The sequence below is a fragment of the Gouania willdenowi genome, chromosome 14 (genome assembly GCF_900634775.1).
Source record: "Gouania willdenowi chromosome 14, fGouWil2.1, whole genome shotgun sequence".
Classification (NCBI taxonomy): Eukaryota; Metazoa; Chordata; class Actinopteri; order Blenniiformes; family Gobiesocidae; genus Gouania; species Gouania willdenowi.
In genome coordinates, this window is record NC_041057.1 from 7,512,687 (window position 1) to 7,534,451 (window position 21,765).

Genomic DNA, 21,765 nt, shown 5'->3' on the forward strand with positions numbered 1-21,765 from the left:
TAAATTTAATATATCTTTATGCTAGAAAACAGTATAGATGAATCTAGTCAAAAACAGCGAAATGTTAAATTTAATATGAAAAATCTAAAGCAATTTAACTTTAGAGCTCAGGGAGTCAGGGCAGAAAAAGTCAGACTACAAGGTTGAAGTGCCATGAAACTGAAGACATTGTATTGTATCTTATTACCTTAAAAATAAGGAACTGGGAAAAAATGTTGGAATCAAAAGGAAAATGTAATATTTTGGTTTAAATGTGTATCATCAAAATGCTTAATTTCAGGAGAGTGCGATGTGAATATGCAACAGACTTGGAATGCATGTTTTCCATTTACACAAACCAAGAACGTACAGGTAGTTGATCTATTGATAGTAAGGACTTGTCTTGATGTTCTTGTGCCCAGTTTTCTTCCAGCAACATTATGAAGGAAACATGGGAACACATCAACACACCACTGGAATGCATTCGTGTAAAAACAAAACAGGTAACTGCACATGAAATGCTTAGGTGTTGTTTTTGTGCACACATTTTCTATTGTAAACCCAAGCTATTCGACTGTATATGAGTTATTATGACTTGGTGTGTTAAGGTGTACAGTATTACATGGGTTGGGCTAGGCTAGGAGTCAAAATAGTAAATTATCGGTACATGTTAGACTGGTAAAGAGGTGATTTTTTTTTTAAGGGGGCATTGACACACAGTCAAATAAAAGCAGTCCCTCCTCAGTTTGTCACACATGAGATCCAAAAATAAATAAATAAGCTTTGATGACAACATCTATTACACAGTGAGAAACCAGCAGGGGTTTCTGGTTGATTTAAAGCAGGTTACACACCACCACTGTCAATCAAAATGCCTTGAATTATAGAGAGAACAAGATCTGACAGTACAACAGGAGAACACTCTAAGTGCCTCGTACACAGTGCAAATTGTTTCCCAGCTGTTTCTCAAAAAATAGCATCATATTTCCAATAATGAAAGATGATTTGTGTCATCAGTCGTCAGAAAATGGCCCTGAGGATGAGGAATCTCTGACACAATGAAAGACATTTAAAGGGACAAAATATTGGAACCATTTTTGCTACATTCACCACAACATTATCCAACTTTCCATTTGCAAAGTCTGAAAGATTTTAATCACAGGGGTGTTCGTCACAAGCGACCTCATTGTCGTCACTGTAAAAAGGTTGTGCTTTTTCACAAATACAATATTCAAATGCGTTCAACAGTCCGTACCAACATCATGAAGAAAATAAATCTTGTTAATGAAAAATACCTACTTACAGTCTATGTTGTACAAAATGTAGCGACGGGTATTTGGGAAATCTATACAACTTTTGTGTTAACATGAAACAACAAGATCGAACAGACATTTTAAAGACGATCACACAAAAGGCAAGCATAACGCACACACATGCACTCAAATAAGAGTCCTCAAAGTTCCTAAAGACGACAATATAATAATACACACACACACGCACACACACACAGAGAGAGAAACAGAGTTATGTGTGCATTTTTCTGAGCAGCAATCTCTAAGAGGGAGACAGGATACACAAAGAGAAGGAAATGCTGGACAAACAGGACATCTCCCACCCCCCACCCCCCCCATCCTGCAGACTCTGGTTAAACTTAATAGCTGTGTAGTCGTTGGTGTCGTCTCTACGTGCCGCCGTTATAGGAGTAGTCTGCTTTGTTGTGCATCACCAGCTTATTGTCCACAAAGTAGAAGCTGTCAGACTGTGTTTCGTAGGGATGAAGGACCATCTCTCTGACTGCAGGAGGACACAAAGAGTTCAATGTTATCATGTTTTGTTTTTAAGAAGCGTCACGTGTTGCCTTGAGCCAATATCTACTTACAACAATGAAAAGAAACAGATTATATTGCTTTTTGATAACTGTGTGGCACAGAGGTTGAAGATGTTTGTATTTAAGAATGCAACAATTCCAAACTACACATGAAATCATTGTAAATAACTGAATAGTACAGTATGGACAAACGTTCATACATTTACTGCACATTTTCTATTCTATTTCTTTAGAGGCATGTGCAACATTGTACACAATCGCTACAATTATAATACTTTGGATGTACTGTAAATGTAGGCAGGAGCTGAAGAAAAAGCATAGCTTAAACTCTTACTTAAATATAGTTTAAAAAACTAAGTAACTTAAACAAAAATATACTCATGGTATGATTAAAAATCTGTGAAGCACTGCTACAAAATAGTGTTTCCTAAAAAAGAGGGGAGGGTAGATAAGAAAGTGAAGAAATGACACCAGAGGAGCATGCAAACTCCTCACAGTGCATTCCAGATACAAACTCACACCCTCTTGTTTAGAGGTATTAGTGCTAACCACTGTTTCTCAAAACAAAACCCGTCATTATGTTGGATTTAGGTGTGTCGTGTAGCAGAGAAGCGCCGCCATATAGTTATAGCCCAGTACTGTCATATTTATAGCCTCTACTATTGTATTGTATTGTCAGATTTATCTCCTTCATTGCACTATTTTTCGGGTGTTTTTTGGGTATTCTATGTGTTGCCTTGTGTTGTTTCTTTTTACTGCACTTCATCTGATCGCAGCTGTCATGACAGTAAATTTCCCCACATAAAGATACTTTACTAAAGACACTCTACTCTAAAGTATGGCCTACAATAACTTGACTCAAACACTGACCTCTGTGTTGTTTTCTAAAGTGTGTGTGTGTGTGTGTGTGTAAACTCACTAATGTCCTCAGACAGCGGTGGGAACTCGTAGATGTGTTCACACGTGTTCTTGCTGCTGGGCATGCAGAAGCCAAACTCAAAGTCAAAGCTTTTAAGCAGTCTCTCTCTGAAATAATGTCGCTCGATCATCCTGAAGTTTTCTATGGGCATATCACCGACTGTGAACTCAACACTGAGAGGGGAGGGCATGCAAAGGGAGAGTTCAATTATACAATATGTTTGAAGAAAACACAAAGTGAACGGCATTAGAACTTACGTGGCTCCAACTTGCCGCAGTCGGAGAAAAGCAGGGGTGAATTGGTAGCGGACAAACCGGCCAGCGTTTGGGTCGATGTCCCTCCTCTCCCCGGCTTTATCTGGAGATTGACGAGATACAGTTTCATCATAAAGGAAATTGCATCTCATGACAGTTGATGCTTTGTAGGTGAAGAAGCCACTAGATCAGTGATTTTCATCCTTGGGGTAATGAACCCATGTGGGGTTGCCTGAAATTGAAATGGGGTCACCTCACAAGTGTCTAATAATTGATTTAAAAAAAAAAAAATACTGATTCAAAATATATTTTAAAATGTTTATTATTATTTTTCATCATACAATCTAAAACAACTCTATTATCAAATATAAAGATAGTTAAAGGTATTGTGGATGATTTTATTTTGGCTTCCAAATCCGGATGGATCATCTAGACTTTTGGTCCTCCTAATTGTCAATCATTCTGATGTAAGGCTGTCGTACGTGCTCGTCCCCAGCTAGTTTTTGCTGGCTGCGCATGTGCACTAAAGGTGTGTTCACACCGAACGCGACTGGAGTGACTGAAGCAACTGAAGCGACTGAAGCGACTCGGTTACATTCAAATCAATATAAATGACGCAACTTCAAGTTATCTCCCCTCAAGCGACTTAACTTGCGTGATTTGAGCGACTAGTCAAGCGTGACCTAGTCACTCAAAGTTGAAAAATGTAAACTTTTTAAGCGACTTCAAACGACAACTCCACCGTCCGTCACTGTCTGTAGAACTGAGGCAGCAGCCCCTCCCCCACCCGCTACTGTGAGACAGCTGCAGCGGAGGTCTGCAGCCAGGACCTCTTGAATTTACTGGGGCAAAATTAAAGCGGTTAACTTCTTGATTAAGGCTACATTCTGCATGAACTCATCCTCAGTTCCCTGGTCATCATGTCACTGGAGTGATTAAGTAATCAAAAAGCACCACTATGTTCAAGCGACTCATCACGGGCGATTGAAGTGACTGCAGTCACATAAACCTTTACAATTGTTTCTGTGTCTCGTGAGCAACGGTTTACACCATTTATTGAAGCTCGTCGTTGTAAACAGAGCTGTGCAAGAAGAAAACTCGTTGAATAGGCGTTCCCTCTATAGGTAGAGGTGTGCATTTTTTGAAAAAGTAGAGAGAGGCTTTAATTTCTAAAGTTTGAGAAAATCCTCCTCTATACCTTTAAAAGAAAAAAGAGAAAAAGAAAGAAAAAGAAATAAAGAACTAAATAAAAGACAGTATAAAAATATCTGAACTGACACATCTTGTCACTTTGTGGACTAATCCTAACTAATACTCTGCATTTGTAACAAATTATGATAAACATGATCCAAAACAAATTATAGAAAAAAAAGGTCTTGGGTCACCAGAAACTGGTAATATCAAAATGGGGCCATGATCCAAAAAATGTTGGAAACCACTGCACTAGACCAATAAATAATGGATTCTTAATAAATTCCGTTATTATTAGTTAGTGTGGTTAAGCAATCTAGTGAACCACATGAGCCAGCTGGATTTATAAGTTATCCTCTTTACAAACTGCTGAATGTTGGCGCCCCTAGTGGCCGTTTTGCAAACAAAAAATAAATCAATCAAAAAATCCCTGCAAATGATGAGATGTATGCTGACAGTGGCAATAGAAGCATTTTAGATGCATTTACATTTAAATAAAAAAGCAACATTTGGTGAAGATGAAAAGATTATCTGTACAATTTTCAATTACCACCAAACTAGTCCCAAAGTATTTTACAATATCACAATCATACATCATTTGTGACAATTACAGCAAGTTCATTTTGTCTTCTTTTTGAATAATATGTTAAGGTTTCATTTATTCCGACAACATTTTTTCAGGATGTTTACTTTGATCTCCTGCTGAACTGCAGGCCTCCTCAGAGGCGTCTGCTGATCTCTTTGATGTGTCCTTATAAATTGTTGCCTGACTGGGCGTGTCAGATTGGTTTGGGGACTTACCTGTTGAGGGAGGTTTAGTGATTTCAAACAGCACCGTGCCAGTCTCCATATCTCTGATCCTGAATCGGGTGAAGTCGATGTTGAAAACGTTCTCGTCCGGGCTGCAGAGATAATCTGAGATAGATCAAGAATAACTGAATGAGTCAATGATCGGACGATGACAACAAAGAAAAAACACAGACCTTACATTTATGATCGTCTATAATATCGTGTATATAGGACTTCACTTTGTAGCCTTCTGCATAGAATGCAATGTGTATTCTTCAATCTAATTAATTCCAGCAAAATCATTTTGTCTTCTTTTTTGAATAATATGTTAAAAATTCATTTATTCTACTTTATTTTCAGGAAATTAGCTTTGATCTTGATTGAGGAGATCAAAGTCAATTTCCTGAAAATTAGTTGTTTGAATAAATGAAACCATAACATATTAGTCTTCAATCTGTTTCTTATGTTTTGTCACCTCTAACAAAGCCTTACTTTCTGTGATGGTGCCTTGTTTGAATTTGTTTCCTTCATCACTTCTACTTCCTTGTAACACTTTTAATGAGGAGTGAACAGTGAACACCCCCAACTGCGAGCAGCGCAGAACAAAACAGATTTGGAGCTGCTTTGACTCCCTGTTCCTCCAACCACATGCACACAAATTGATTTTGCTTACCAGCTATTAATACTTGGCAATTCAATAAATATCCATTAAATATTCAGTCAGTGATTTAGGAAGTTCATCAGGCTCAATCTAATCCTACGGAAGACTGAACAAGTTTGAGCCGCATTAATTGGAAATCTTTTGCTTCTGATATTCACTTTAAAAATCCCAATTTTCAAAACAGAAAACTGTCCTTAATTTAAAAGTCACATTTACCTGCAAAGATATGCATCAAACCTTTCTTATTTTCAATTTTTTAATAGAAATCTCAACTGCAACGATCTATTGCAAATACCATTTTACCAACAAGAAGACCGGAGCACATCCTGAGGTGCACAGTAAGAAAGAGAAGTGAGTTATTTTTATTCCCCTAATCCTTCCTGCTCTTACCAGGGAATGTCAGCATTCATTAGAGATTCTGCTGCATGCTTGATCCAATAACAATGCAGCATCCAATACCGACACGGGTGACAGGACAATGGATGAAGCTGCTCACTCTTATTTTTGTTAACAAAATACACTTATTAGTGCAACAGGAAGTGATGCATAGACATTAGAAAATGTCAAATCAATGAAATATGTACAGTACCAAAGGGTGTAGAGGCCAAATCATAACTTTTACCCCCATTATAAAACTCTTCTAGCAGGGAAACACACTTCCATCCATCCATCCATCCTTTAGTTCATGTCCTGGAGAGCCTGATTGTAAAGGATAACACATGATTGATGACATCATCATTAGATGCAGGCGTGTTGGTGCAGGGAGACATCTATGAAGTTAAAATGATGCCAAAACCCTCACAAACATAAAATATTTATACTCACGCCCAATGGTTCACTAACAAGCTCAGTGTGGTTTGCAAATACAAAAAAATCATTCACAAACTAATAAACTTTGTTTTGTTACAAACACAGCACCCAAAAAAACCCATCTTTAATTACAAGAAATATATTTGAGTACACTACAAATTAATACTTTCAAGTGCAAAAATGTATGCTGTAAGTACAACACAGGACATTAATGTGTGGATCTGCAAGGTGGACAATTAGTGCCACAAGTCATGTGAAAGTTCTTCATTGTTGTAAAATTGTTTTTTTGTCCTTGAAGGATTTTTTTTTGTACTTGGAGGATATTTTGTTTGTGTAAAATGTTTTTCTGAAACATGATGCATTTGCTTGACAGGTACGTTTCTTATTTGCAAAACAAAATGCATTAGTTTGTAAGTGGTGTTTTCTATTTGCAATCCACACTGAGTGCGTATTTGAATTGTTGGGTGTGATAAATACATGCTTGTGTTTTATAAGGTTTTGGCATGACGTTGTAGTACACAAACATATCAGTTGTTGCTGTTATGTAAAATTGACATTTATTGGCTTCATCCATGGGGATCTTTCAAAGTAGGTTGTTTCTGTAATTAAATGTAAATGAGGTATTATGCAGGATATGATCAACCACTGATGTTGGAATATTCATGATGCTCCCTGTGTGTTACTAGTCCTGCTTTATATAAGATAATCCCTGACGAAGAAACATAGTGTGAAGTGTCTTTGCGTGCTGTAAACCCTTTTTGCTACATGAGGTGAGCGCCTGACAAAGCTGATCTGATTTGCTTTGATGCCTTTGATCCTCCATCAGTCAGCTTGCTGAGTCCAGCTCTTCAAGACACGTCAACTCTGCATAAAACGCAGAACTCAACTACATAGAAGACACACAAATCCACACCTTGTGTTCAACAAAGCACAAACACAAGCTAGTATGAAATATATGACACTCCTTTTACTAACCTGGAGTTAATAGTTAACATTGAGCTTCTTAATCAAGCCCTGTGAGAAAAGAGAGCGCAAATGGATTTTGTGTGTGCATGCATGTTTTGTTTCTCTTTCCCTTTACAAAATCTGAGTGGGGTATTGACTTCATCACTTTATCACTGTCAAACATCGTCTGGTCTGCGACAAACACCTCCACACACAACACGTACTGAACATTCAGTCTGCGCGACAACTCAGAACGTGCAGTAAATGGTGTAATGGATCACACAAAAAAGACATTTATTTTAGCAAAATACATGCAGAATAATTGTTTTTTGCTTGTTTTTTTTTTAACAATTAAAATGACATATGTCTTAAAGCCAATTGGAAAGCAGCAAGAATGTGAATTGCTGCACCCTGTTTTGACATCAACCACATTTACCATGAATGAAAAGTACACTGAGGTACAAACAGGTGTCTCCAAAGCTCTGAACCTCATAAACGGGGCCTGTTGGGACCTGCTGCTTTAAACACTGAAGATGCTGCAGTGCTGAACTAACAAAATATTTACTGTCACTTAGTTATAACAAGCCCTACCTGACAGTAATAACAACAGCACACATAAAGACATGTGGCCGTCCACCATTCTTGTTTATCTGGTGGGTTAACTGCCCCCTACATTCCAGAATTGTCATTTTTACCCTAAAACTCAGAAAATCTTAGGAGTGGAAACCAAAAGACAAAAACTCTAAACCAGACTTGATAGGAGTGGAGTTTGACTGTAATTGGACAATATCCAGTCCTTTTTAGAGCTTGTAAAGCCAGAATAGCTTTCAAAAGCTAGCTAGCTAAAACAAGCTAGATAGCTGACACAAATGGTCAGTTTCATATGTTTGAAAGGACTTTTTGACAACTGGTCCTAAACAGCTAAAACGAATTGAACTTAAAGCTGCTATCCATGTCCCGCCCTAAACTGCTCCACTTACTCCCCTGCCTCTGCCAATCTACCAGATGCCACACCTCTACTTTTTTGCATGCACAACGCGGACATAACAAGGTTGCATTGATATCGGTCTATGGGTCAGGTAAGAGCCAAAATCATATTTACCTTTTTGCAATTGTGACGAGTGGCCTTGTTTCTGTGCAGAGTTCCGCATTCACTTTGATTGACAGTCTCAAAAACAGGAAGTTGAAGCCTATTGGCTGGGCGATCACGGCGCTTGTTTCCATTTGTATAGGGGTCTATAAGATGTAGGAGGGACTTCTATACTGTAATTAAATATATATGAATGACCACCGGCAGTAGACCATAGTAAAAGTTATTTTTTCGCATTTTTCTCAGAAACACCGGATATGAGCTTTAAGTGATACTAAAGGACGTGTTTATTCTTCAACAAACATACTGTCATGTGTCATGCTTCATCTCTTTCCAGTATAACACATGCTATTTTCGCAAAGGTTCCAACATTGATATCCTCACAGATTGGCTTCAAAGAGTATTTCCAAAAAGGTGTGCAATGCTAATTGTGTTTGGTGTTCTGTATACCGTCATATTCCGTACACCTGAATGCTTGTGTAGAATCATTATTGGGGGAACTAGACTTTGTCAATGTGTAAATACACACACAGCATCGTAAAAAGGAGTCAACGATGATTGTTGGAACAGGAACCAGACAAGAACAAAGACCCAGGAAGTCATATTGTTGGTTATCACAGGACTAGCAAATGGTGAAGAAATGGGGGGGGGTCATATCCCCACCCCTGGACTCTGAACTGTAGGTGGAATAAGAGAGAGAAAGAAGCCATTGGCATCTGGAGCAGTCTGCTGTGAATGAAGCAGAGAACCACGATCATGCTTGTAGCTTTACATGTATCAGGGTTATTGATTATGTTCATAAAACTGGTCATCTGAGAAAGAAATTGACTGATGTCCAGGCCATTAGAAACACCAGCATTAAAAGTTCTACGCTGACAATACTCATGTAGTTTGAGTGTAGAAACTACCGGTAAAGTCAGTAAAAGAGTTCTGGGTTTTTACTTTGACAAGCACAAGTTAGTGAAGCTCTAACTTGAAGTGTTACCACTTCTCATGGTTGGTAAAATGAATTTCCTCGGCCTGATATTTCACTCCAATGCCCAAGTTGTCACAGGAAGTTTAACGTAGCTGTTAAGTTAGTCAGACTCGTATTAATGATGTCACTCAAGTTCTTTTCTGAGCCTGTGAATCAAGTCTCAACACCTACACGGGTAACAGTGGTAAGGCAAAGACAGAAGGAGGAAGCGTGTGGGAGAGAGCAGTGATGCACACGGCTGGCTGTGAGCAGGGAGAGATGCGTTCAGTTGCTGTAGTGACTGAAGCGTGCATCTCTGTTGCCATGGTGATACACACAGGCCTCCTCATGCCTACAGCAGTGACGTAGCAAGAAAAGAAAGTGAGAGTTTCCAACACTATATTTGGGTCCAGCGAGAAACACAAAGTAAATGTGATATTCAAAGACTGGTCAATGAGCTTACACAATAAACACTCACACTTGCTCATAAAGGATATGATTTCCCCCTATTCTTAATCTTTACTGGGTTTAAGGATGACTTTTACTATTTAAAAACACAAAAAACACATCTTAATATTTAATAAAGTGGGATGATAATAGCAGGGCTGTTTTCTCTTTATACTGTAGGTTGTCATTTATTTTTACCCATGTAAATATAGCCAAACTAGCATTGTGTTTTTCAGTATTTACCTACTACTTACAAGATGTATTTCTTATTCTTATTCTCGTTTTTGGCTCATCTAATAAAATTATCTTAGAATTTTATAACTAATCCTCAAAACCCTTTTTTTTTTTTTTTTTTGCAGAATGTGTTTTATTTGGGTATAAATTCATGTCAACTCTCAACATTTTTGCCAAAGTATTTCAATTTGGTGTATTTTGTTGTAAAATTGGAAGAAATGATGCTATTGGCAAAGAAGGAGGTTGATGGCGTTTTGGAGGCAGCTTTCATTACAAACCACCACTGTTCACCCTGACTGAACACGTCATAACAGCTCCATCCATAATCAAGATGGGTCATTCCATGTCATTTCACAAATGGCCCATGCACGTTGGTCTGATCATTGTTTGAAATTTTTACTTATTGTTCTGTGATTATTCAATAGGCACATTGTACATTTTTAATTTTGGATGAACACTTGATGTTACTAGTGAAAATCTGATTATAAGACACAGAGGCAAGCTACAATGGCCTGATTTAAAAGATATTCAATATTTGCGAGTGGTGAAATAGCCCCAAAGTTGGGGTTCCAAAACAAAAATGAAGAAGTAAAATTGTTTCACATCCCAAGAAAGTGTCATCTTTATACTATAAATTAAAACAGAAATCAGATTTTTTACATTCCAATATGCAGTTATGGGCCAATGAAAATCATTTAAAAAAAAAGTATTTCTTCGGATTTCAAGAGACTGTCACCCAAGAACCAATGCATATATCTCACTAATTATTAGTGATTTGAACAGTCCATGTACATAGCTCAAAGCTGATCAAATTACAGGGAGCTGAGACATACAGTATGCAAAGTTGTTTACACATGTTTGTGCCCCAAACCCCAAAAAACTTTTTTCCAAATTTGAGGGGCTGGAATGTCTACCAATTAGGATGTATAGCAGATATTTTTGTATAGTCTGAGTGTGTGTAGAGCTATATTACTATACCAAATTTCAGTCTCCTATATGTTGTAGTTCCTGAGATATTGGAAGCTGAAAATGGAAGAAAAATAAGAATGCATGGAAATGGACACACATCACTAGATTGGTCACATCTCAAAAGGTATTAATCTGATCAAACTAAAAATGTACAGTGTGCCTATTGAATACTCACTGGACAATTGGTAAATATTTCGAATTTTTTTGTTTTGAGACTGAAGTGCATAGTATGTCCTGAAAATGTGTTAAAATGACATGGAATGACCCAGATTTTTCCAGTCAAAACCTCGGGGTTTAGTTATACTTTGAGTTTGTCAATTATAAATTGTCAAGATGCAGATTTTTCCACTACAGTGCTAAAAACACAGAGTGCGTACCAACTTTTCACAAAATAAAACAAAAATGTCAGTCATTCCGATCAGTTGCAAAACATTTTCACTGGTAAAAACAAACAAGCTGAAATTGAAGGAGAGTGTGTGTTTGTGCAGGACAAACCCTCCTGTGTACCTGATGGTATTTCACTGCTACATGTCAAAATGTCAGCAAGGCGGCCTAGGGATCTGGACAGTTAGAAATATGGAATAAACCAAGGTTGAAATGTACTAACTAAATCATTCAAACGCCTTGTAAAAATATCTGTGAGAAGATCTGCCAGCGTTTGGATGACATTAGCTTTTGTATGTAACACGGTTGTGTAAGTGAGGTATTATACGGGCCTTTAAATAGGCTGATGCCCCGCTGCCACCTGTTAGCTAACTAAGACCTCAGCTGATGATGTGTGTAGGTGTTCCTGTGCACATAAGAGCTTCCTGCGGGTTTAGTTAGTCACACTTTAAATGTACAGAGAGAAAAAAAAACTATGTAATCAGGACAATTTTCACCGTGGCACTCAAAGCCTGTGGTTTCAAAGTACTTTAAAGAACAATTTCAGTCCCTAAATGTTCCCACTGATGGAAATGACGATGTCAGTTGTACCAAAGAACAGGACATTAGGGGCTGTTACTGGTCTACAATGGCTTATATTGAAAACTGTTGCTGCTTTGCTATATTATTTGTGAAAAAGAAGAAAGTTGCAGATTTTAGTGAATAGAACACATCAAATCAACATATGAGAAAATTAACTACATAAAGTATTAATTCAAGTTGCACCAAATTAGTTGAGGAATACACAAAAAAGGACGGTTCAGAACAACTCAAGAATGTTTGACCAGAGAGACATGTAAACCCATGTAAATTTGCGATGGTAAAACGGGGGACGGGACCCGGATAAGCAAACTACTTCTCTCGTCTCCTTTTTCAGCATGTACAAAAAAGAAAAAAAAAAAAAATGTGAAAAAAAAAAAAGTGAATGTAACCATGTCGGAAATAAATAATAAATAAAAAAAAAATAAATAAAATTTTTTTTTTTACAGAAACATAAAAAGAGTTTTATGGATTAAGTGATGGAATTATGCCAGTATTTATATTGGATATCAGTTTGATTTGTGAAAGAAGTATTGGTTTATATCAGCCAGTATCTAAAATATCCACTAAAATATAAATTTTTTTTATTGGATTTATTTACGTAATTTCTCTAATTTCTCAGGGTATTATAATTTATTTTCAGTTTATTTTAAAGATTAGGTTAAAGTTGAGACATTTCTAATTCTATTCGACACTGCTTTTAAATAAACAGTCACACGATTTAATTTGATATTATCCTGTTTGGTTGATCGATTTTGTTTTCCCTGTTTAGATTTTTCCTCAGTTTTAAATGCAATTTTTATGGTGCGCTAGCTCTTATGTGATGCTTGTTCTTTGTTTTGTTTTTTTAAAGTACTTTGAGTTGTTCTGTACATGAAATGTGGTACATAAATCAACTTCACTCTTGACTTGACATATCTTATTCAATTGTACATTCGTAACCTATTGGTTAATAAGAAATGGTTCAGTTTCTCATACCAATTGTCTGATTGACTATTGTTTTCTGTTTGAGTAAAAATCACTTGATCGAGCCTTTTCTAACATTCCACATTACAATAATTATATGAAAACTGAACTTTTAACAAACATAACTCAGTGTTTATTTTATTTTTATTTTTTTATGTTTAGTTGCTGTGGCATTCAGACTTATATGCAAACACAACCCACCCACAGTGTACTGTATACACTGACAGGTATACAGTGTTTTAAATTAGGTTTGTATTAATAAAGTAAATAAAGTAATTATATTTAAAAATGAATAAATAAAGTACCTTCATTTAAAGTATATGTAAACACTCAAGAGCTCGACTAGTTTTGCAGGTTAGAACACGACAAACAACAGAAATGTAGGTTGATGACATTTAAATAAGTAAAGAGTGTGAGTCCACATTAATATTCATCAGTTAACCGTCATCTTCTGTTTGTATCGTATTTTTTTCTAGTTCAAGCGCTGTTGGATCATAATTTGCATACATTTTATTATTTCCCTTGATTTTAATTTAACACGTGGTTAAAGCTTTTCGTTTGTGTAAAAAGCATAAAAACAAAAACGCATAACACCAGGCATCAACTACAGTGGATTTTAAATGTACAAAGAATGCATATTGTGAGTTTATGTTGCTATTTTATGTTTTGGCTGTTACTTTTTAATTTTTTAAAGTCATCTTTTGAAGTTTGAAATTACATTTGTGAATTGTTGCTGTCGCCATGTGTGCTTTTGGTGTCATTTTGTGTATTTTTGTCGTCATTTTGTTTATTTTTCTGGAATTGTATATGGTCTTGGGAGTCATTTTGTGTATTTCTGCTGTCATTTTGTATATTTTTCTGTAATTTTGTATGTTGTTTGGAGTAATTGTGTATTATTTTAGGGGCAGCACAAAATTATCGAGGGCCACGTGTGTCCATGTCTGTTACAGCAAATGCAGACATGGCGGAAAAATAAATCAATAAATAAGATTGTTTTTAAATGCATGGATTGTTTCTGACATTCTGAACTGATACAATGAGTGATTGGGAAAAAGATTCAGGCTTTCTTCGCTGAATTAACATGCTCTCTCTGTTTGCTGCAATAGAATAGAATAGAATAGAATAGAATAGAATAGAATAGAAGATAACCTGCTGCACATCCAGGTATAAGATACACAGATTAAATGTGCCATCGCTCCAACATCTCCACCAACTATTATGCTGATTGGTTCAACTCCTAAAATGGACCAGTTTCAGTCTGCGAACCTCGGGTTTGACACCATTGTTCACAGCTGTGACCTCCATCAGTGCCACTTCCACAGGTCAGAGCGAACACAACACCATCAGAGATGTTTAAAACAAGAGGCTTCACTCACTCATTCATTCATTCATTCATTCATTCATTCATTCATCCCCATGTGTGACGGAGGCTCGTGTATGTTGCAGAATAATAGAGACATGACGTGGTGCATGAGTCATACATGTAGGATCCATCACATTTCATCTTATTCTAACTCAGGGAACTTACTCTCTGTGATCTTCTGCAAGCCCAGGACGTCCTCCGGGGTGATGACGGTGCTGGACAGCAGGTCCTCCTCCGTGGTCACAGGGACCCCCACCTCGGTGGAGCTGCAGCCTTTCTTCACCTTCATGTCCGCTCTCTGCGTCGGGTTTCCGTCGCTGGTGCTGCTTTCCGTGCCGTGTGCGTCTTTGGCCGGATTAGCAGCGCTGGGTGTCTCCTGGCTGCTGGTACAGGAATAGCTCATCCTCCTCCCTCTCCTTCCCAGGTCCAGGATCCTGCTGGGAGCCTCGTCCCTCCCTCCACCACCCTGGCCTCAGCGGACACGCACACCGTGCACTCTGTCTGTCCCTCCGTCTCTGAGCTCCGCAGTCAGGCAGCAGCAGCGCGCGCTCTGCGCAGCCGCGCTTTGAGACGCTGTATTGTCTGCGCGAGACAAAGTGAAGCTTTAAACTGAAAAGAAGCGGCAGATGGTCGTTGGTGGCAGTGATGATGATGATGATGATGAGGATGATGATGAGGATGAGGATGAAGAGGAGGTGGAGGGGGGTGGGATGCAGAGAGCGGCACAATCTGCGCCAAAACCAAGCGGAGCGGCAACAGATGACTCATCCTGCATGGTTTATATGTGGTGTTCAACATACGGCCCGCAGCCCCCATCCAGCTCATTCTAGGGTCCAAGACTTTCCGAAGTAATAAAGTTGTAAATTAAAATAACTTACATATTGTGTCGCTGTTAAATTACTTATTTGCACGTATAGGCTAAAACGAACCTTGTACATGCTACTGACCCCCAATTTCATCGTATGTGTAACTGCTCCTATCTGCTGCCGAACTGGAACTGAGCTGATATTGTATTAAAGTCAATGTGCCAATTTCCACCTCATGCGTATCCAGTCTAGCAAAGCTCCATAACTGCTCCGTGATGCCGGAAGCATCTGCAACAGATATGCAGCCCTTCTATTTTTGCCAGACAAAGGAGCTGCTTAAATTCAACAAAGATAAGCCAGTGCTTATCTTTGGGACAGACACATATTATTTTCAATACTTGTGTATTTCCATCCATTTTCTAAAACTCTTGCTCCTTTTCAGGACAACGAGGGTCTGCTAATTTCTATCTCCAGCTTTCTTCATGCGCTAGGATGGGGGTACACTTGGATAGGGCGGCAGTAGGTTGCATTTCACATATAGATATTGACCACCTTATCCATGGTTGAATCACAATAATCTCCACAAAAGCGGAAGATCTACAGGGCAGGACCGATTGGATTTTCTTCTGCTCCTCTCAAAGGACACAATGAACTGAACTGATTGTATGGCTTGGTATATTGACATAACTCACTATATTGTGCGATTATGCATGAATTTGCGGGATCTCCCGAGTCCTTGCTGCAACAGACATGCAGCATCAAAGATGGAGGCGGTGGGAATAAGCCTTTTCACACTCAGAAATCTTGCTCTCGTTCAGTTCTCGCACATGCATTCAAAGGTTGAGAGGGATAAACTTGCCTTGACAGCGAGTCTGACAGAGACTTCGATTATTGGCAGTGGTTATCCGTACGTAGCCGTATCAATATACCGACATTCTATCTGTACATATAGCACCCCTCGTTGGCCAGTTTAGATGACATGATAGCTCACGTGATTAAGACGCTATGTACTTTACTTCTGTTTGCGATTAATACCTAGATTCCTAAACTACGTTGAGGACTAACAAACCCTAACAGGGGTTGTTCGTACGGCTACATACGAATAGCCACTTCAGATTATTTTACACATTGATTCCATGAAAGATTTTTTGCAAAAACATAGCATCGGTCTCCAAGGCAGAAATGCCGAGTTAGCAGCAAAAGCTAATGCTGCACATGCAGGAGCTAAAACTTTAGGTTTTTCTTGGCTTTTCAAACTGTTTCACTTATCGGCATGTCCATCATGTGCACTTCCTTCAAATTTGTAAATTTTATTAAAATAGCTTAATAAAAATTATCATGGATCTGGTTAGTGGATGGTGTACCTCATAAATGTATATTTTTTAAGTGACAACTCATACTGTCCTTTTCACACTTGTCCGAATCCCGCCCGCTGTAGACCCAGGTAGTTGTGGCATCAGCGGAAGCCCTGGTTCTCCCCTCGAGTCTGAATATGTTTAATATTAATAATATAAACACTATTAAAACACTAAAGATCTCTGGAATAAAATGACAAACGTTGTTGTTGTTTTATTCCTGCACCCAGAGAGCTAGGGGCAGATTTGTGTACTCTAAAGTGCTGGATTTGGCCTTGAGTTTGACACCTGTAGTTTCATAACTGATATAAGAAATAACAGTTTTGATTGAGTAGTGTAATATTTTAATATAATAGCCATCATTTGAATAATAGGAGGGGAAATAAGGTAATATATATATATATATATATATTCCTTCAATTGTTGTTTGCACAATTGTTCAGTTTTTCTAATTTATGTCTGTCCTACTGTTTTTATATTTTGCACTTTCATCTTATGTTGTTTTTATTTTGCTTTCTTATTAATTGCTCTTTTTTATCGTGTTGCTGCAAAAATTGGATTTCCCCTTCTATTGCGCAGGAAGAACATGTTAATAAAACGAATGAAGTAGAAAAAGCGATAGATAGATAGATAGATAGATAGATAGATAGATAGATAGATAGATAGATAGATAGATAGATAGATAGATAGATAGATAGATAGATAGATAGATAGATAGATAGATAGATAGATAGATAGATAGATAGATAGATAGATAGATAGAATGTGATGTGTGCGAATACCCAGAGGCAACACAGGGATGTTCACAATGGCCTGCTGAGTTTGCTCGTCCCTTTGGTCCCTTTGTCACGTGTTTCTGCTGCTGCTGCTGCTGCAGTCATCAGCAGAAACACACATGGACACACACTGATGTACACCTTTATATTCAGATAACATCAACACAATATAAGCCAAGTTGCAATCAGTGTTCACCGTTTGGTATATAGACAATTAAATATTTTAGAAAAGTTTCAAATTTCCACATGCACACATATGCTAAACTCACTCACTCACACACACACACACACACACACACACACACACACACACACACACTGAGTGACACGCTCGCAGACAGAGAGTCTGGATAATGTGCTGACCTCAGTACACCATTCCAAAATCATTGTTGTTCACTGTCTGCAGCTACTGGTCACTGAGTGGAAGAACTTATCCGTACTTGATCAAGTGATTACTGTGTTTCACTTTGGCTTCTAAAACACTTAATTTACATCTGTTGATGGAGAGGCTGAGGACAAGTGATCTGAGAGGGGAAACATGTTCAGATCTGACGTTTTGTGTCAAAGAGCAATGTGTTCATTCGCTAATTACAATCTCCTCACAATGATCTCTGAATGTAAAGAGTTGCCAGTCGAATGCTGGTGGATGCCAAACTTCCCTCGGTGAGCTAATGGAGTCTTTCAAATGGTGCCATGACTCATGTTAACCTTCATTGTTGATTTAAGTGGTTACAGGGATTTTCTAAAAATTGCAGCATGTAATCTGATTCAGAGATCACAAGAATAAAAGCTGAACAAATGAGCTACAGAGAGAAGATTTAAAGGATCAGATCTGGGCTTTTTCACTTACTTCACAGGGAGTTGGTGTCAATTTCATTTTGTGTTTCCAAACCAAACGAAAGGTACAGGTTTGTCACAATAGATAGAATCAACTATTGATCAAACAGATTGATAACTTAATAACAATAGTGAGGCTGCTATGTATCCTCATCCATCCATCCAGTAATCAATCCATCCATCCTTCCATCCCACCATCCATTCATCAATCCAACCACCCACCCATCCATCCATCCATCCATCCAACCATCAAACTGACCATCTATTCATGCATTTACCCATTCAACCATCCATTCATCCAACCAACCATCTATCCATAATCCATCCATGATCCATCCATGCATCAATCCATACATCCATGCATCAATCCATAAATCCATCCACCCACCCATCAATCCATTCAACCATATATCCAACCAACCATCTATTCATCCATCGATCCATCCATATCTTTAACAGTTTCAGTGATGTAAACAGTTCATGTGTCTAAAGAGACACAAATATTAATAACGGTTGGCAGTCTTTGGTTTTTGGCTCTCTGATTTACAGTGATTATAAATATGTGAGTAGGAAGTAAATACATTTAGCAAAATAATCCAGACCCATCACCCTCAAGGTAACTCATCCAGGCCTTTTTCAGGTTTAACCTATGGATTAACCACTGTGCGGTGTGTGTGTGTGTGTGTGTCCTCTTTGTCTTGTTGTGAGTCCCCGTGTGCATGGCTTTGGGTTAACCCCTGTGTGCCTCCCACAGCAAGACAATGGAGTCCAAAGCAAAGTGCTGACTTATGATTTCAATTCCCAATGCCCCTCAGCCTCGGACACCCATGAGTGTATATATACTCCCACTCACACACTAACGCTCACACACTCCGATCAGTGGAAAGCTGCGACACACAGCTCACCAGTTTAGGTAGGTCAAAAAAACGAGGTCGACGACGTAGATTACAGCGTTCAGGGGGATATAATGCAGTGTGAGCATTGGATTAATACGCATCAGGAGTATCAATAAGCATCAGGAAATGTCTTATCTGAAGTGACATAATAGAAAACATAGTTTTTTTTTAAAGGGTGGGTAAAACAAACTTTGAGACAGAAAACAGGAACCTAAATGTAGATTTGAATATTATTACTTACGAGAGGACCTTAAGTGTGTAGAATAATAGATCTTTTGAGTTATGGGTATGTTACACTACATTTTTATGACTGTTTTTGTGTGATTTTCCTTCATGAACAGCTGAAAAACAGGACAATATGGCTCTGATAAATCCAACACCCATGGGCCCATGGAAGGTAAGCGTCTCCTGTCAATAGGGTCAACACTCAGCAATACTGTATATTTTAGCTATAGCCAGAAAATAAGTAACTGAGATAATAATAATAATCCTGGCCAATGAATTTTTTTTGTACCTTCACAGATCACTGTGTACGACCAGGAGTTCTTCCAGGGCAGACGTATGGAGTTTACCGCCAGCTGCCAGAACATCATGGAGTGTGGGATGGAGAACATCCGCTCTCTGAAGGTTGAGTGTGGAGCGTGAGTATGAAGTCAAATATTCAGGTTTTCATTGGAGAAATCAAAGGTGTGTGTGCTGATGGTGTGTTTGGCTGCTCACTTGCAGCTGGGTGGGCTACGAACACTCCAGCTTCTGCGGCCAGCAGTTCATCCTGGAGAAGGGAGACTATCCTCGCTTCGAGGCCTACAGTGGAAGCAACTCTTACCGCATTGAAAGGATGATCTCTTTCAGGCCTGTCTGCTGTGCTGTAGGTTTAACACAAAAAACAACAACTTCATAACCCTGTTTGGTTTTTGTTAAACCATTTTTCCTCTTTCCCAAATAGAACCAAAAGAATTCCAAAATCACCATCTATGAGAAGGAGAACATGATGGGCCGTCAGTTCGAGCTGTGCGATGACTACCCCTCTCTGCAGGCCATGGGCTGGATGAATAAGGAGGTCGGATCCATGCAAGTCCAGGCTGGAGCGTAAGTTCTGCACACAGTTGTTCACAAACCCAAGCAAACTCTCACTAAAAGGACTTCACATGAACACAGGTCTTCACTGAAGGGAGTTGGCAATGGCAGTAGAGCTCTGGACAAACTCCAGGTTATTTATTTATTTATCAGGCTGTTTAGAATCAAACCCTGGTCCCCCATATGTTGGTAGTTGGTTCCATTGTAGAACTTTGAGTTTCCAAAATAATTATAAACACGGGACGTGATGTGTAAATTGTCCTTTGTGCCGAAAGATGGTAGTAACATGATATTTAATATTTGAGAGTGGTGTGGGAGCTGTGTCTCACATATGGGAAGGATGTCAATTTTGGGACACATCATTAGTAGTGGTCCTTTGAATCAGGAGCTGTTTCGGTCTTTTTAACACTAGACGCCCTCATTAAAGGTGGCCAGCTACAGAGTGATCAAGCCTGAGCTTGTATCCCATAACTGTTTCCCACTCTGTCCTATCTGCAGCTTTGGGCCACTTCATATTTGGTCTGTGCCCTTTAATCTTTTTCTCCCTCTGAAGTGTCTGCTCTTTGATTTCTTCCTTTGAAATTCTTCAAAGTTTTTCCCCTCCAAAAATTGTAACAAAAAGTGGAAATTAACACCTGTTTTGCGACTGGCTTTGTTTTTTTTTTCAATTCAGTTCTTTTGAACCAGTACAATCAATCCCTTTTTTTGTATTTTTTTCCAAATTTTTATTCCTGTGTTATTGTTATGAAGCGATTTGATTTCCAGACAATTTTGCATTAATTAAAGAATAAACTGCATAAACCTGGACACAGTTGTGTGCTAGCAGTTGTAATGTGTGTTTTTGCAGCTTCGTGTGCTACCAGTTCCCTGGATACCGTGGCCACCAGTACATTCTGGAGTCCGACTGTCGTGGAGGTGAATACAAGTGTTACCGAGAGTTTGGCTCCCATTCCCAGACTCCTCAGATTCAGTCCATCAGGAGGATCCAGCACTGAGACCTTCACACCTCGCTGACTACTCTTCCACCTTCTGTTTCTTCTCCTACACTTCAATCCCTCCTTGCCGCCCTTCCTCATCCACCTCCATCTCACTGGTTCCACTGGTTCGGCTAGTTATAGCAGGATCCAGGACTGGACATAAGGTGCTTACTTGTATCAATAGTTTTCAGCACATTTGTTATTTTATAAGGAAACATCACAGAAAAAAGGTGGGAATGTCCGGATCATGAAGAAAAGTCAATTTGAGCCTCATTCTTTGAGGTTGAGTGCGCAATGATGTGTGTTTTTGCTTTGAAATTCCACCACAAGTGAAAACTTCACCATCGGCATCATTGCTGTTGTCGCCTACACATCAACACAACAAACAGTTTGCTGTTTCTGAAATCATCACTGCCTATGTTGAAGATGATGAATAAAGAAAAGGTGCCAGAAAAATTCATGTTGCAGCCGCTCACCTTAAACATAGCTGTGTGTTTTTTCTGCATCCTGACACTTTGATGATCATCCAGTCCTATGTTCATTTATTTCAACTAGCCTTGAAATTTACAATGTTAATATTATTTTCAGGCTTAGCAATTTTGTAATCAAATAAAGAATATAAACAGTGTTCATCACACGACACATGAAATATCAACAAAACCATGTGAAATGATCTAA

At 38.5% G+C, this 21,765-nt stretch overlaps 2 protein-coding genes across 2 annotated transcripts; one reads left to right on the plus strand and one right to left on the minus strand.

The window, feature by feature from the left end:
• Window positions 1-1,629: 1,629 nt before the first annotated feature.
• Window positions 1,630-15,091, minus strand: LOC114475986 (protein unc-119 homolog A-like). The gene is made up of 5 exons (XM_028467218.1): window positions 14,529-15,091; window positions 4,973-5,086; window positions 2,984-3,083; window positions 2,727-2,899; window positions 1,630-1,773 (listed from the first exon to the last, which is right to left on the minus strand). Exons 1-5 carry the CDS (start codon window positions 14,764-14,766, stop codon window positions 1,661-1,663), a joined length of 738 nt encoding a protein of 245 aa, XP_028323019.1. The 5' UTR covers window positions 14,767-15,091; the 3' UTR covers window positions 1,630-1,660.
• On the plus strand, window positions 8,419-21,105 carry LOC114475987 (beta-crystallin A1-like). The gene is made up of 6 exons (XM_028467219.1): window positions 8,419-8,455; window positions 19,375-19,430; window positions 19,556-19,674; window positions 19,760-19,901; window positions 19,980-20,122; window positions 20,958-21,105. Exons 2-6 carry the CDS (start codon window positions 19,392-19,394, stop codon window positions 21,103-21,105), a joined length of 591 nt encoding a protein of 196 aa, XP_028323020.1. The 5' UTR covers window positions 8,419-8,455; window positions 19,375-19,391.
• Window positions 21,106-21,765: the final 660 nt, after the last annotated feature.

What these genes read in the sequence shown, in the direction of transcription:
- LOC114475986 (XM_028467218.1), bottom strand. Translation starts at nt 14,766, where the DNA reads ATGAGCTATTCCTGTACCAGCAGCCAGGAGACACCCAGCGCTGCTAAT. An exon ending in CTTGCAGAAGATCACAGAGA is followed by an intron (nt 5,087 to 14,528) that starts GTAAGTTCCCTG and finishes GATCTATCTCAG; the next exon opens with ATTATCTCTGCAGCCCGGAC. An exon ending in CACTAAACCTCCCTCAACAG is followed by an intron (nt 3,084 to 4,972) that starts GTAAGTCCCCAA and finishes GTCAATCTCCAG; the next exon opens with ATAAAGCCGGGGAGAGGAGG.
- LOC114475987 (XM_028467219.1), top strand. Translation starts at nt 19,392, where the DNA reads ATGGCTCTGATAAATCCAACACCCATGGGCCCATGGAAG. An exon ending in CTGAAGGTTGAGTGTGGAGC is followed by an intron (nt 19,675 to 19,759) that starts GTGAGTATGAAG and finishes GCTCACTTGCAG; the next exon opens with CTGGGTGGGCTACGAACACT. An exon ending in ATGCAAGTCCAGGCTGGAGC is followed by an intron (nt 20,123 to 20,957) that starts GTAAGTTCTGCA and finishes GTGTTTTTGCAG; the next exon opens with CTTCGTGTGCTACCAGTTCC.